Source organism: Hyperoodon ampullatus (assembly GCF_949752795.1).
Source record: "Hyperoodon ampullatus genome assembly, chromosome: 5".
In the NCBI taxonomy this organism is placed as follows: Eukaryota; Metazoa; Chordata; class Mammalia; order Artiodactyla; family Ziphiidae; genus Hyperoodon; species Hyperoodon ampullatus.
The window spans coordinates 8,227,727-8,244,523 of record NC_136918.1 but is presented as its reverse complement, the minus strand read 5'-3'; the positions used below and the strand labels follow the sequence as shown (position 1 = coordinate 8,244,523).

The window sequence follows — 16,797 nt, the reverse complement described above, 5'->3', positions numbered from 1 at the left end:
AAAAAAGTCTCATCTATATCATGAAATCATGAATTATGCCTATAGCTATAAAAGAGCTGCCCAGAGCTGACTGCCTTTCTTTCTCCTTCCTTCCTTCCCTTCCTTCCTTTCTTTTCTCTGTTTTTCTTTCTTTTCCTCTATTTCTTTCCCTTTCTTTCTTCCTTCCTTCTTTTTCTTTCTCTCTCTCCCTCCCTCTCTCTCTCTCTCTCTCTCTCTCTCTCCCTCTCTCTCCCCCTTTCTCTCCCTCTCCCCCACCCCGTACCATCTCTCTCTCTCTCCTTCTCCCTTTCTCTCTCTCTCTCTCCCGCCCCGGCCCCACCACCCTCTCTCAGTGTGGAACTCTCCAAGATATACTGTTATGGGAAGCAACTTGATGAGAAATGTATCTAAAAGACATATTATTAAAGGAAACCTCAGCTGGGTGCTCAGTGTTTGTTTATGGAAACGAAATGTCTCAGAAGTCGATACTGAGGAGGATACTTTAATGCCATGCATACCCAATGTCTTGGGAGGCAAAACCTCTATCTAAACTTTTAATGGTGGCTCTTATGCAAAATATCCACCTTTACCCACAGATGTTGCGAACTGATTTTTAAAACATCTTCTGATTCACCTTTATTTTTAAAATCTTCAAGCTGTGTTTAGCAGTTCTGATTCAGATAGACTGTGAGTGGGAACAACAACAACAAAAACCTGCTTAGGCTTTAAATACTCGAGAGATAACACACCATTTTCAGCAATAAAAGAAGCTCTGGGGATAAATTTTCACCCAGTCCCAGGCCACCAGCTGTGACACATCCTCTCGGCCACCGAGCCCTGGTGCTGCTGTCAGAGAAGGAAGCTGCAGCCCCTGTGTGGCCCACCCAGTGCAGGACGGCTGTCCTTTCCCGTCACCCCTGAGGGCCCAGCTTGGCGTGTGGCTGGCCACACTAGGCTGGGGCCTGGCCCTCCCTTACCCACGTGTACCGTAGAGCAGCGGTCCCCAACCTTTTTAGCACCAGGGACTGGTTTCGTGGAAGACAGTTTTTCCACGGACAGGGTGGGGGGATGGGGAATGGTTCAGGCGGTAATGGGCAGCGACGGGGGCGGCAGGTGAAGCTTCACTCGCCTTCCCGCAGCTCACCTCCTGCTGTGCGGCCAGTTCCTAACAGGCTGCGGTCTGTGGCCTGGGGGTTGGGGACCCCTGCTGTAGAGCTTTCTAATTTAAAATGTATTTATTTATTTTAAAAAAAGATAAATGAAAAAAAACATATGAACTCACTTGAAAGGAAACAGAGTGACTTACAGGTACAAACCATGAGTTGTGTGTACGAGTAATCTTCAAAAATTTATTAATAGAAACGGACGTATTCAAATGCAACACTGGACAAAAAACAAAGAGAAAAGGCTGGAATACCAGCGACATCGGGGAATCTCACTTTATATTTCTTCGCACAGAACTAGCACCATTTTAGTCAGAAATCACAGATTTAATTATAATTGCTTCTAATATATAAAATACCTTATAAAGATTATTTAACTATCTAGTAACAAAGTTCTTCCAAAAACTTATTTAAAACTCAGTTCGAATTTACCATCTGAAACACGAAAATGGTTTAAAAATCGATCCAATTCTACTGCTTGTCGAAGGCAATGAGCCATAATTAGTTTTATTGGAAGAAAGTGCCTGAATTCAGCTTCTGGCTCCTTTCTAACCCCCAAGCAGATACAGTAAATTGAATATTTCATAGGAATCAGAGCACATCTAAAACTGGTCTTAGAAAATATTTTCCTAGACTATAAAAATACTAAATGGAATACAAAAATTTCAGCATGTACAGCAAATAGACTACAGCAGACAAATATTTAAGACATACTCAGATGTTATACCATAATCATCATGAACATCAAGTATTATTCTAATAATTTTTCTATGATTCATTTTGATTCAATGTTTATTTCCCCTCAAGTTTTGTTATAATGTCGGATACAGACCAGATTCTGTGTTTCTAGCAGACGTTACTGGAGGCACCACTGAATAATTCTGGGTATTCAACTGGTTCTCTCGCAAAGTGCTGAAAGTGCAATTGTAGTAGAGCCTAGCTTTTAGAACAGGGATCAGCAAACTACAGCCCTCGGGCCACACCTGGCCCACTGCCTGTTCTGTGCGGCCTGTGAACACAGCCATGCTTATTCATTCACACGCTGTCTGTCGCTGCTTTCAAGTTACAAGAGCAGAATCGAGTAGCTGTGACAGACGCTATATGTGGCCTTTTGGTCCGCAATGTCTACAATATTTACTATTTGGCCCTTTACAGAAAAAGTTTGCCTACCCCTATTTTAGATAAATCACTTCAGGAAATTGTTCACTGAACAAGGACAAGGTAAGATTGTCCCAGATTAAGAAACTTTTGGCTGAGGTTTGCTGGTTCCATCATACAGTACCAAGGCAGATCAAAAGAACACATATGTGGATTGGCAGCTTTGGGTACCGAAGCATTATTCTGGCATCCTAAGCAAAGTCTGGCTATGATAAAGTACCTTCCTTTCTCTGTGAACTGGCCATTGTGTACCAAGTAACTCAAGTACCCAATTACAGCAACATATTCACTGTTCAACCCTAAATCTATGTGGCCCCCAAGCATGATTTCCGGCCTTTAAAAATCACCTTGTACCCTTAGCAACCAAAAGAACTAGAAGCGGACCTTTCCCATCCCTCGGTATTGGCAGAGATTCTGTTGGCGCCGCACCACGTACCTTTTAGGATCCTTCCCTGTGACACGCATCATAATAATTAGTGCTACCACTACCCAGGGCCACGAACATGTCCCTTTTGACAAAGCGGACGAAGTTTTCGAGGGGGCACATGGGCTTGGGAGACCGCTTGTGGTGATCCTGGCAGAAGGAGGTGTGGAACGTGACATCGACACCGTCGTAGAGAACCCGGATGGAGTGCTCGCCGGGCTTCTCTCTGTCTTGCCAGAGCTCAAAGATCAACCTGGCCGCGAACCTCGGGAACCTGGCTTCTGTAAGGCCCAAGGCACTGAGAATCGGGGCCAGAGTGACGTCGTGAGCAGAGGAGAGCGCGAAGAGCTCTTCCTTCCGGCCCTCGGCCGCGCGCCGCATGCGGCCCGCGGTCTGGTTCAGGATGGGGTGGGCGCCCAGGAGCGCGTACCCCAGATACAGTTTCTTCTCCTGCCTCTCTCTCTCGTCCTCTATCTGATGCCTCTTGATCACCTTGAAGTGCTCCATGTTAACACAGCCATTCCTGGTGCAGGGGAAGCTGACGTTGTGGCAGAAAAGGCAGAGCATGGCGTCTATGGGGTTGGCGGCCCGGAGCTGCTTGGTGGGCGTGTCCACGATCCTGGCCATCTCCTCGTAGGTCCTCTCCAGCTGCGTGTTTTTCAAACGCAACAGGTACTGCCGACGCTGCTCCTTTTCCAGGTACTGGTTCCTCAGCGGGCAGTAGCAGTTCCCAGAGCAGAACAGAGCGCTGGGCTGGTGCCGGAAATAAATCTTCTTCCAGTCAAAATCTGGGAGAAAGCCATAAAGCAGAGCCAGCCCACTCTGCAGCGTCCGGCTTTTGCCAGTGGTCTCTAAGTGAAGCTGCTTTGTGGACCAGTCACTGGGCAGGAGTTTGTGTTTCTTCAGATAGATGTCCCTCAGGAGCTGGCCATTCTGCAGATGCTGCACGATCCCTGAAACACAAGAGTGCCACACGCTTGCCTGACTACCAGCTTAGCAAAGGGAACAGCACAGGGAGTCAAGGCCCGTCCCACTCTGGAATGCTTTAGACAGCGAACGATTGCATCCTCGAGCCTGGCCCCCAGTGCGTGGAAGCCCCGAGAACGGGCTCACGTCAGCGTGCAAAGGGAGCCCCTCAGGCTTATCCACAAAGGGATGAGCAGAGTGGGGCCCGGTCCTCTGGACCCACGCCTTTCTGGGAAGCACGAGGACCATTTATCTGCCTTGATTCCTCCCTTCTGACTGGTCCCTCCCCTGGAGGAGGGCTGTGACTGGCGGGGCTCAGAGGGTAGGAACCATTGCACTGGTGGACATCTGTCTAGGAGGTGATTGGCAGGGGCCTAAGGAGAGCTTTCTCCCTCCCGCCCTGGGAGGAGTTCAGGGAAATCTGTCAGGCAAGGAGAACAAGTCACCTGCTGGCTGCCTGGTCCCCTCACTTTGGGGACGTTCCCTCCTTCACACCGTCCTCCCTACTGTCCCAGCTGAAGGCTCTCTGCTCACCTTCTGGGTGCATTCTGCCCAATCCTGCTAGGGCTTTACCTGCTCATCAGCAAGGATACTGTCTCTGTATGGATTTGGAATGATCTCCCAGATACTCAGAATATTTGGGGGAAAAAAAAAGCAAACTGCAGAACAGTATGTCTATTATGCTGCTTTTAAATAAAAATGAGGGGAAAATAAGAACGTGTATTGGCAGCTGCCTGTGTTTTGCATAGAAAAATTTTGCAAGGATGCACAACGGTTACCTGGGGATGATGGGGGCACAGAAACGGGGGGAGGTGGAACATGGGTAGGAGCGTGAATTTTAAGTTTACCCTTTAGTTGTTATAGTTTCGAACCACACACAGGAACTATACCACAGTATAGTATCTTGAAAAAAAAAAAAAGGAAAAAACTGCAAAAGCCTTATCTTCAAGCAGGAGAAGGTAGTCCAAGATAAAAGCAAGCTCACTCTGTAGCCAACAGGGTGTTGGGATGGAATTTCAGTGCAAGATCTGCATTCTCTGAGAGTGTCAACCGCAGGCAGGCCCTGTGACCAGTAATGCCACTTAGTCAGATGCCCGAATGGTTTGAAAAGCCCCACCACAAAGATGAGACAACTTCAGGCTGAAATGCGTGAGACGGAGGGAACGGTGTTGGCCCAGGAAGGGGAATAGCTCAGGAAGAAAAAAAAAGGATGTCTAGGTGCTACTTCGAATGAAGGGTGTTGACAGCAGAATTCCCTGAGGGATCTGGGCTGGGGCAGGTCTTCGCGTTTTCAAATGACCCGCATAAAGGGACCAACCATGAGTGACAAACGTCCAGAATCTGTGTCTGCCCCCGTTCCCCTCTGGGCCCACCCTGTATTCTGAGGCTATGTACATAAAGGTTGGCGCGCTTACTGTGTGCCAACCTTTCTCCTTTAATCCTCACAAAAACCCAGCAAAGAAGGCATATTATCATGATCTCCCTTTTCCTTATTTTACAGATAAGGAAACTGAGGCCCAAGCCATTCACAGTTCAGACGTGGCCGAGCAGAACTCCAGCCCCTGCCCCGGCCCAACCTTGTGCTCACATCACCTCCTCCCGACATGTTCCTGCAGAAACGCTATCCATTCAGGGCTTCTTCTTCCCTCCAAACACAGGCTGCATCTTCATGACTCTGTTCACGCCCTTCCCTTTCTCTTCCTAGTGAAATCCTCATCCTGGCTCCAATACTACCTTCTCTGTCTCCCTCCTCCTCCTCCACTCCCCAGAGGTCCAATGAATCGTTCCCTCCTGTTTGCACAGGCCGCTGGACCGCTAAGGCAACAGCTGCATACATTGAGCCTAGCATATGCTAGCACTGAGCTAGGCGCTTTACACATGCTGTCTACTGCAGCTTGCCACCAGCGCTGTCGGGAAGATGTTACGAGCCCCGTTTCACAGGTCTGTCTACTCCAAAACCCGTGTTTATTCTGTAAGAGCCTGCCACTCGCAGCAACACCCTCAGGGGTCTCCATGCACTGTACTCCTGCAGCTGCAGGTTCCTTTGGGACAGCATCTCAGTCATCCAACCACCCCCCGTCCCCTACATGCGGCAGCCGCCAAAGCATCTGGGACAGAGTAGGCACTTGTGATCAGTCGCATCTTACACAGCTCCTGTGGGGCGCCCAGAGTGTGCCACGTACAAATGATGATTCTAACAGCGATGTGAAATTTCAAATAGAAGATAAAAGTGACCACTAAAAAGAGAATGAGGGAATAGGAGCAAACGACCGCAAAAATGATTTCTAGGGTAATACTAATTTAGAAAACGATGATGATCATAGGTCAATGGAGAAGAAAGGTTAGAATGAATAGCTGCCCGATGCAATTACCCTGACTTCCTAGCCAGCTGACGGACGCTGACCCTCAAGGACCCCGTTAGATTCCCTCAGGAACTTGAACATGTAAATTCATCTCTGCACGTGGCTAGGACTGTCTCTGTTGACAGACACACAGCAAAACCATAGAGGTAGGGACAGACAGCTTCTTTATAGCTGGTACCAGTCTCTGGAGGTCTGGTCATATTCTTGCCCTTAAGAGTCTGTGAGTCACCCTGAATCTTTATAATAAATGTCCTTTTTCCGCTTGAGTTGGTTTCTATTACTTGCAGTCAGTGGCTCTAGGCAAGCATGGTTCTGCCCTCAGGGAGGGCTTGGGTTGTCACAGTAATACGGGGAAGTGCGTTCCTGATCCCTAGCGGGTGGGGTCCAAGGGCCAGACAGTCTTCACGAGGAACTGTTTTCTGTTCCACATAACTTTTGAATGTATAAGACATTCCCTCGTGTGAAAACCCTGTTTAAATACTTCAATCTCAAATCTGGTTTTTTGTGTCTATAAACACAAAACCATTTTTGCACAACATTAACATCCACTGAATTTTCCAGAAATGCAATATAAATTAAGGGACACCTGTCTTTTGTTTTGATCACAACTTGTCAAAAAAATCATGTCCTGACACGGAGTAGTAGTGTCACCAACACGCATCCCTTGACCAGTCTGCATTCGTAGCTGTCACACACACCAGTCTACACTGAAGCCCAAGCAACTGATTATTTCATCCTATTTTCTAACAAAGGTGCGCTCAGGCATTTATATTGAGATATACAGAATTATATAATAAATTAGTTTCCTGTTGTTTCTACTTCATGTTACAATTAGGGTGCCTGACATGACTGTTTTTTAAAATTATGTATATAGAAAAGTTATATTCAAATTTCACTTCAGGATAGTTCAGGGAGCACCACAAAACACTTGTTAATAAAAGGGGGTGCTGGATCTGGTAGGAGGAGAACTCTTGTTTTAAACTAATGCAGAGCTTGTGCACGTGAACTAATTAGCAAAAGCTTTTGACAGAACTCCTTATTCAAGGCTAGTCCTCCAGAGACTTAAGCTTGCCCCACTCTGTCACTCAGTATCCCCAATAATAATGGCTTTCAAAACATGGCGAAACCAACAGGGCCAAGTACAGGACAGAGACCTTCCTTCCATCAAAGCTGAGGTCCTAAGGTTCTGGTGGATCAAGAAACAGAACGTGGCCGATCAGTCGCCTTGATTCCTCCAGAAAGGCTGGTGAGCACGCAAAAGTCCTTTAAGGTCCCTGACTGAGGAAGCAGCAAGCTGGAACCTCTTAGGGGACCACCAGTTCCTTCTCGTACCGACAAAGGTGACCCCACTGTTAAATCACCAACCTAGGCTGACAGTGAACTGGCTGCACAACAGTACGGACAGGGCTGCAGAGGGAGAGAGGAGCTTCTGTGAGGAACACACAAGCCAGACAAACTCCATGCTCAGTGGGGCTCTGCCATATGCGTGTCTCCCTGAGATCTGGTGCATTAAAACCTTTCAGCTGTTTTGTCTGAGTAGCTAAGGACATGGGACTGGTTACATAAATCATGGCCCATTCATAGTGGAATAATATGCAGCTGTCAGAAATGATGTTGTTGATGAACATTTATTGATAGGGAAAGATGATCTCAATATATTGTTAAGTGAAAAAGTAGGTTACAAAACAGTGTTTAGGGCTTCCCTGGTGGCGCAGTGGTTGAGAGTCCGCCTGCCGATGTAGGGGACACGGGTTCGTGCCCCGGTCCAGGAAGATCCCACATGCCGTGGAGCGGCTGGGCCCGTGAGCCATGGCCGCTGAGCCTGCGCGTCCGGAGACTGTGCTCCGCAACGGGAGAGGCCACAACAGTGAGAGGCCCGCGTACCGCAAAAAAAAAAAAAAACAAAAAACCAAAAAAACTCCAAACAAACAGTGTTTAGGAAGATACCACCTGTGAGAATGAGAGAGAGAGAGAGAGTGTGTGTGTGTGTGTGTGTGTGCGCGCGCACGCCCACGAGTGCATGCAGATATAAACACATGAAGAAAGATTATTAATTTCTTTGATAGGATTATGAGTGCTTTAAATTTTCTTCCTTTTGCTTAACTGTCTTTCCTGCTTTCTCTTCTATGAACATATATGGTTTTTGTAATAAGAAAAAAGGTTATTTCTAATATTTAGAAATCACATGTTGAATCAGATACCTTGGTGGGCACACAGCTGCTTGAGGTGCTGGCCCTACTCACCCCTGCGCCCACAGCGTCTTTCCCAGGAGGCCCCGATACACGCGTCCGCCAAATACAGGAGCGGGTGGGAGACTGATAGGGGAGGGGCAGCTCCACATACCTGTCTGCGTGAGCTCTCCCATCTCACACAGCTGGTGACTGGGGTAAAGAGGCAGGGAGTGCAAGGGGCTTTCGAAAGAGGCTCCGGATCCTTTGGACATGTGACTCACGAAAGCCTCCAGTTTAGGGTGATACGGTTTCCTAAAGAGGCAACACAGAGAGAGTTAGTGGTTAGCGTGCTCCAGAACCGTCCATGACGATTTCAGCCTCAGCAAGCAGGATCCCAAGTGAGCCAAGCCCTTTCTCACCCACAATAACAGCACATTCCAGTTTCACGATTACATGCCCGCTACCACCTACACATAAAATCCCCACTCCATAAGGCCAGCCCGAGACCCCGCCTTCCACCGAAATACCCATCATCCTCAGCACCGTGGGAGTCAGCGTGGACCTCATCCACCTGGTTGCCCAGGCCGCCCCACTCCTGTCTCCCCCTCCAGGAGGCCACCAACCCCCCGACCCGAGGCAGCCAAGCCGAGGCTGCGGGTCCTCCTCGATTTCTCCCTCCCCTGCGCCCTGCACAGGTGCCCTCCTGGGCTTCTCTGCCCCGCTCTCCTGTATCCCTGCAGCCCTGAGCAGGGTCTGCCTCAGTCAGCTTTTGTCTGGATGGCATGGGCCCCTCCTTGGCCCGCCTGCGGTCGCATCTTGCCTCCTCCACAGCCAGTGAGGCCGACGTAGAAGGCAACCCCGACTGTCACTGCTCTTCCACGGTGCCACCTTCCCAAGAAGCCACGCACAGCCGTCAGTCTACTCTGGCCCTGCCTCACTGTGAGGCCCAGTGAGCCCTAATGCTGTGCTCTGGCCACGCACAGCATCTGCCTTCTGTGGGCCCTGCACACCTGTCCTTTCATGCTTCCAAGACTTTCCACATGCTGCCTCTTCCTCCTAGAAAATGCATCCCGACCTTCATTGGGGTAACCCTTAATCCTTAACTTATGTGACCTCTGGAAAAACTCCTGTGAAGAAAATTAACTGATTAAGATAACCCAGATCTCTACAGCTCACTATGCATTTTGCACATATGGTATCTCATTGCACGTGGGGTGGGGATGAACAGTGAAAAAAAACACACCAGGTTATTTATGAGATCTGACATTATTTCTATTTCTGCCATGAAGTACACATGGCAAATCAAGATTTATTGTTCTAGTCACTAATACACAATTTCCCTGAATAATGAAATGACCCATAAATATATACACATTTTCTCTGAATAATGAGATGACCTATGAGTATACACACCTTTTCTTTAAATAATGAAATGGCCTATGAACATTTATACATTTCCAGCTGAACAGAGGTGGACAGAGAGAGTAGTTCCCAACTAAATCAGCACGAAAAGAAGCAAAGATAAATTGTCTAATGGCAGACCCCCGCTGTCTGAAAGCCTAACTAACTTTGGCAATGCTTTTACAATGGCTGCCCAAATGGGTTTATCTTTCAAAAATATAAAGCTAAAAAAAAAAAATCCATTCCAGAAATATGTTTTAAAATTAGAGAATGCTAATCCTGACATAGAGTATATAGTCTAATAAATCACCCTGGATTGCTATAGGGCATTACGGCTTTCCATAAAAACAGAGAATGTGTTATTTTCCCTGAGGCTAAAACACATAAATATTTGCAAACTGTGAAATAAAATGTCCAGACTGATAATGAGGCTGCCAAAACAAATCCACATAAACAAAGGCTATCCATCAACAGGGGTCAAATGTTCCGCTCCAGGCCGTTATTTCAGGTTGGTGATGTTTGAGGATCTAAGAAAAGCTTTGCTACCAGTTTTAGAAATGAAATTTCACTACTGAGAGTTTTCAGGGAATCTGACTGCTTAATGATGCATTAATATCTAACTGTATTCATGGAAACTTGTTTTCGATATGGAGAGATGACGATTCGTGGAAGAAAAACTTCACTTATGGAAGAGAATAACAAAAGACTTTTAATCAAGAAGAGGACCAGGTAACCTGAGTCCCTGGGCCTGTCCTGGATCTGAATGACCAGATCCTGAGGCAGGAGATAGATGGGCCCCAGGCTGAGCAGCTGACATCTCTCGCCTGTGGACAGATACTCCAAGATAAAGATAATGGCGGGAGCCACGAGGAGCTGAGTCCTGCCGAGATAAAAGATAAAGAGACCACATATTTCTCATTCTGGAGGTCAAGGAGACCCCCAAGCTATGCATGTGCAGAAAGGCTCCTCAGGGGAGGGGGTGCTAGACCATAATGTGTTCTGTCAACTTCTCAGGGAACCTAGCGCCCGAGTCCATCTTGGCTGAAAGATGCACGTGCACCCAGGGTAGGGCCCTGAGCCAGACGAGATATGGACTCAAAACCAGACAAAGCAAGATGACTGGAAACCCAGAACTGCCTCCATATAAGTGATTTAACCCACCCCAAAAGCCCACGGCTCTCTCTTTCTCTCTCTCTGAGCCCGCCCATGCTTTCTTTACATGTATCTTCTCTCCTAATAAACACTTTACTTGCCTCACTACTTTTTGTCTCTTTGCTGAATTCTTTCTTCCAAGCAGACAAGAGCCAGGGCAGTACTGTGGCCTGGGTTCCATCCCTGGTCAGGCAACTGAGATTCCCACTTCAAGCTGCCACAGCCAAAGCCACCCGAGATTAGTCCTGCCAACTGCATCTACTGCTCCATCCCTGCGGCGGAGAGGGTACCCAGCACATGGTAAATGCCTCAGAAGCACACGGAAATGATTTCAACTGGGAAGTGCCCCAACCTTCGATGCTTCAGGAGAAGTCCAAGCCTTCTTAATCTGTAGCAATGAATACGGCAAGTTCCCATAGTGTTTATGAAAGTATCCAGATTTTGATGGAAATATTAAAAATAAAGGCTGTTGTGAGTGAGACTGTTACTTGTAACAGACTCTCTTTGATCAAATTTTCGTCTCCTCTGAACCCTCTTCCCAACCAAGCCTTGACCTCTGGACTTTCATGTTCTTTGGATTTATATCTGTCTTTGCATTGCCCATTTTCAGCAAGAATCCTGCTAAGTCTGTTTAGCCAGAATCTCGCACTTTTGATATCTGATCACCCTTGATACATGATCAAATTCCTCACCCCCGGCGGCATCTGATCACCCTGGTCTGCCTTCAGCAAGAATCCTGTGGAGTGAGTTTAGCCAGAACCCCCTGACCCCTGATGTCTCCTCATAGTAATTCCCCATCCACTGACCCACACCCTGCTCCTTGGCTATAAAACCCCACTTGTCCGTGCTGTATTTGGAACTGAGTCCAGTTCTACCCCTCTGCATTAACTCCTGAATAAGATCTGCTTTTACTACTTTATCTGTTCTCTGGCTCTGTTTTTTCTTTAACAGCTATATACTAAAATCTATTCTCCTCTTCTTGGGAACTTGGTTAGAGCCCATTTCTGAAGTCCTAGTGGTCAGGTAGAGCCACGTGACTAAGTATTCTCCAGTGGAATGGAAGGATGTATGCCAATCTGTGTTTAGGCTTTCAGATCACAGGCGTGCCCCCTTCACACTCTCTTCCTTCCTTCTGGCCACTATTCAGGTACTGCAGCAACCCAGGTTCAGTCACGTAGACATGCCTAGGGCACGCTGGGAGCAACAACCTGGAAGGAACCTGGGGCCCTGAATGACCAGGTAAAGCCAAGTTGTACAACCTGGAACACTCATCTCAGACCTTCATGCAAGAGATAAACTTCTATTATCTAAGGCAATGCATTCTTGGTTCTCTTTTTTATTTTTTGGGCGCACCACGCGGCTTATGGTTCACGGACCAGGGATTGAATCCAGGCCCACAGCAGTGAAAATGCTGAGTCCTAGCCACTGGACCACCAGGGAATTCCTCCTTGGTTCTCTTTATTCTAACAGCATGCAGCCTAGCCTTACCCTGACCAACACAGAAATGATTATATCTGTGATGATGAATTTTTCTTCAGGAAAAACCCACGTTACTGTGTTCTCATTGGAAATCTATTTTCATATTGAAAATGCAAAGAACCAGCAGTGCTACCATCTTAAGCCTTCAAACCATTCACTTCAGAGGTCTTGTTTACATTTTTATATGCATTTTTCACACCTATTTATGCCACAAAGCATACATGGAACCCCAAGGCTCATCTACACACCTGTAAGAAAACTTATTGTGCTTTAGCCATAATCTGAGCAATTACTGAGTTCTGTACAGATCATTAAGACAAGCAGAGAAGAGGTGTAAGACCAGTGACACTGTTACCAGGAAACACAATTCAAAAAAGCTTATATGGCTAGAAACCATAGTAAGTTCATAGCACGGATTTTTACAAGTTATGCTAATTAAAGAATTTATTATTTTATATTAGTAATAAAGTGAAATTCTAAAAAGATAAACTTAGCATCCTTTTCTCAGTCTTTAGCTTTCTGGACCTTTTTGCTCTGTTTGATGTGATTACCCACCCCCTCCCCCTTCCTGAAACTCTGCTTCCTCAGCTCTCATAACATCACTCTCCTGCCTCCTTCCTGTTGCAACTTCTCCATCTCCTCCTGGGACCCTCCCTTCTGTGCTGTAATTGGCTGGGGCTCTTACAGGGCTCTGTTTTTGGCCATTACCTCACTCCAGAGGCTCTGTATGTGATACCGTTCAAGTCCACAGCTTCGGCGGCCATCTACACGCTAAACTCTCAAGTCGACCTCTACCTCCCAGCCAGACAATGTTCCTGGGCCCCACGACTACTCACGAAGAGGCAGCTTCCACTACAAAGACTCTGAGAGTCGTGGAAGGTGTCCTCAGGGAGGGAAACACTGGGGTGTCCGGCTCCCGCTGATTCAGCTCGCTGCGCGCCCGCCGCCAGCCCAGTGTCCTTCACCAGACGGGAGTAATGGGCACAATTCAGGACGCTCCGCCTTTGAGGAGGCCATAAAAGTTAATAATTCGTGAAGCCGAACTGGCACCTGGGAAGGCAGCAGGCACAGCTGGTGACCCAGATCCCACAGTCCCAGGGGGCTCAGAGGCCCAGAGTGGGTCCCCTTAGCTGGGGGTCCTGCTCACTCTTACGCTAAATGTGCGTTCATAATGACAAGTCAACTTTTATTGTTATAAAAGATGGAATTCATTAAATGCCATTAATTAATTAAACATGCATACTCCACCCACTTTCTATAAAGGATTGAAAGTAGCTCCTAAAAATACAGACTGCATTTGTATGAAATAGAACTAGACCAAAAGACCAAGGCCAGGGGAAATGAGGCAGAGGCAGCTGGGGCAGCTGGTCCCCAGGAACTGCACCTCTCAGCTGGGAGCTCCAGAAGTGGCCCCGTCACGGCTGTGGCAGAATGAGGGACCCTGGGACCCGACCTGGCCCTGTGACCACGACCACTCAGGGAGGAAAAGAGGCCGGGCCTGGGAGATTCCAGGCTGCTCTGGTAAATGAAACACCATTTCTCAAGCTCTCAGTGGGGACCAGGCTCAGCACTTTACTCCATCACCTTAGTAGACTTCACGAGGATGTTTCAGGGAGGTACGATAAGTCCCCTACATACGAACCTTCAAAGCTTTCAAAGATGCGAGCGTACGTTCGCATGTCCAATCACGTAAGTTAGTTCACGTGTCTGGTGTCATCTGTAAAACTTGGGTACCTTGGCTAACTCTGTTGGACTTACGAACAAACTGGACTTACAAACGCGTTCTCAGAATGGCACTTGTTTGTATGCAGGGGACTTACCGGATTACTATCCGCATGCTCTCAGACAGAATACTGAGGCTCAGAGAGGTGAAGGGATTTGCCCTACGTCAAACCGGTGACAATGGCCTCAGAGGATTTCATGGTCAAGACTCAAATCTCCTATGATAGATACATGATAGGCAATGATGACCTGTGATTCTCACTGGGCTCCTGAATTCATTCTGCAACCAACCCAGTCCAACAACTATTACATGCCAGGCTCGGGCTGGGCACCAGTGATATGGAAGGAATAAGACTCAATGCCCTGAGGGGCCGGTGGTGCAGGCAGAGCACAGACAACGATGCTGGGAGGACAAGTCATAGAGCACCAGCACGCCCACTGGAGGCCTGCACGCTGCCCGGCGGCCCTGCCCACTGGGCCCTTCCCTGGGAACAGCCAGGTGGCCCTCAGAGGTCTCACGGTGCTCAGGGACCTCTTCAGCAACAGCAGACTGGCCTGGGGGCAGACCCATTCTCACGCCTGGGAACCTGAAGCCCAGCCAGAGAAAGGGGAGCAGAAGCTGCGAGCTGCCGGCTGAAGCGTGGTGCCTCCCACAAAGCCCTTGAGGCTGCTCTGGGTCCGGCCAGCTCAGCGGCCTAGTGGCCCGCCTGTCCCTGGGCTGTTCAAAGTCCTGTACAACGGCAGGACTGTGCCAGCTGTTAGCACACTGACACTCTGCTGCACCCAAAGGAGCAAAGCCACCCCCCCAGCTGCCCTCCCTGTGTCCTCCCGCCACCCTGGATGCTCCAGCCCAGAAACTAAAGGGTTAATACCCAGCACAGCAAGTGGCCTCCACCCTTGCCTAGTCCTAAGCCAGTTAAGGTCTGGTCGTTAAGTATTTTGTTCTGAGATTCTTCCCTACGTCCCCCTTTTTCAGGTTGAGTGAGGCAGTGGCGGTGCCTGATACAAGCAGAGAATCCCCGCTGACGCACTGGGAGAGGTCTCCTAGAAGGCGTACCATCTCAGGGGACCCTGAAGGAGCTTTGGAAGGGGACCAGCAAGCCAAACGGCAGGTGCAAAGGCCTGAAGGGTGAGGGGCTGGCACGCAGTGGCTGGCAGGGGCCGAGGGTCCCAGCGGAAAGGCCAGCACAGAGGGCTAGAGACGGGCTAGAGACGAGGAAGAAAGCCAGGGACTGCCCGGTGCTCTGACACGGGCTGGACTCCATCCAGGGTGTTTCCCAGCCCACGGGACACAAGGACATGCATCCGTACTTGCTGAACACAGAAAAGAAGACGTTAAATCCCCAGGCTGCGAGGGTCGTGGCCTCCAGCAGGAAATGAAAGCCTAGAGTCACATGGTATTTTGTGATGTTTTTACATAAAATGGTTCACTTCATCTTCCCCTTGATATTAGACAGTAAGAAGGCTGAGATGCAAAGGGTTAACCTGGAATTCCCGGGTCCACACTGCAGTCCACTGTGAAGGGAGAGCCCTGGCTGCAGGGAGGCAATCCATGGTGCCACCAGGCTGGCGCCGCCCGGGGCAGGCTGGCACCCAAGGCATTCCATCAAAAGAACGTCATCCCCATCGAGCACTTCCCCCGCCTCCTCTCCTCACTCAGTAAACTCTGCTTGGGAGGTTATGCGTCCCCTGACACATTTGCTGAGGCCTGGCCCATCACTTTATTGCTAACTGTGCCTCTCATTTTAGAGCCATGCCATGTCCACATGCACAGTTTCTACTCTCTTTTCAAGTATTTTTCATCGTAAGGGCTCTCAACCAAGGGCAGGCTGTCTCTACCCCTGTGAAGAATGAAAAGGTTGAAGAAGTAAATGTCTTCCGGTTGTGGCTTTGCAACCGGTAATGTGCATCCTCCTCCTCATCCCACTTACTCCTCACCCCAGCCCTGTCCGGTCAGCAGCGTCATCCCCATTTTAGAGACAGAAGGCTGAGGCTCAGAGAGCCTAAGGGACTTACCTGCTCCCCTCAATGGAACAGCCATGCCAGGGTCCGAGGACTCCTAACCCAGTGCTCACTGCACCCCATCCCAGTTGTTTCTCAAACTGAAGAATAGCAGGGTGGGAGACTGCAGATAGCAGGGTGGCCTGGGCTGAAATCTCAGTTTATCTGCTGTGTGGCCTCAGACAGGTGTTCTCACCTCTCTGGGCCTCTGTCCTCTCAACTGTGAAATGGCATTCACCTGCAGGACTGCTCTGAAGATCAGACTCCTGGCAAACAGTACTCACTGGACAAGTGTAGGCCACTCCCCGATTCTGTAATTCTCCAGTCAGCCTTTTAATTTCAACAGAGGCAACAGATTCTTGAAAATGACTTTTAGGAAAACTGCAATTTACCTGTTAGCCACCAGACTGCAGTCAATTTCTGGGCGCTTCGTTTTGGGAATGACATACAGTGGGTACCTGTCCCCATGTCGAATGAACACATGCACTGAGACCAGCTTAAAATGATGCGGAGCGTGACCTGCGAGAGAGAAGCACACTGTCTGGTTATCACCCAGGAGATGTCCATCCCTTTGACCTCGCAGAGGAGGGGAGGGGTGACCATGGTGGAAGGGTGCTGTGCTGGGTGGGAGGCCTCTGACTAGCCTCACAGGGCAGGGCAGAGGAACGTGAGAGGGCTGGTTACACCCCAGCCCCCTGGAAGTCACGGGGAGGCTCTAGGGTGTGGCGGGGGTCACCTGACCTCCAGTGAAACGTGGGCAAGACTATTCACGTAATGGATAAAGAAGATGTGGCACATATATATATATATATACAATG

The 16,797-nt window shown here is 48.7% G+C and overlaps 1 protein-coding gene across 1 annotated transcript in view; it reads right to left on the bottom strand.

Annotated features, from left to right (window-relative positions):
• Window positions 1-2,739: 2,739 nt before the first annotated feature.
• Window positions 2,740-16,797, bottom strand: part of PXYLP1 (2-phosphoxylose phosphatase 1) — a gene marked incomplete at both ends in the record, with an annotated part of 30,993 nt that continues 16,935 nt past the window's right edge. Inside the window, 3 exons of the mRNA XM_079704955.1 lie at window positions 2,740-3,677; window positions 8,397-8,536; window positions 16,372-16,498. Coding sequence (XP_079561081.1) covers window positions 2,740-3,677; window positions 8,397-8,536; window positions 16,372-16,498 — 1,205 coding nt within the window. The remainder of the gene's footprint in view (window positions 3,678-8,396; window positions 8,537-16,371; window positions 16,499-16,797) is intronic.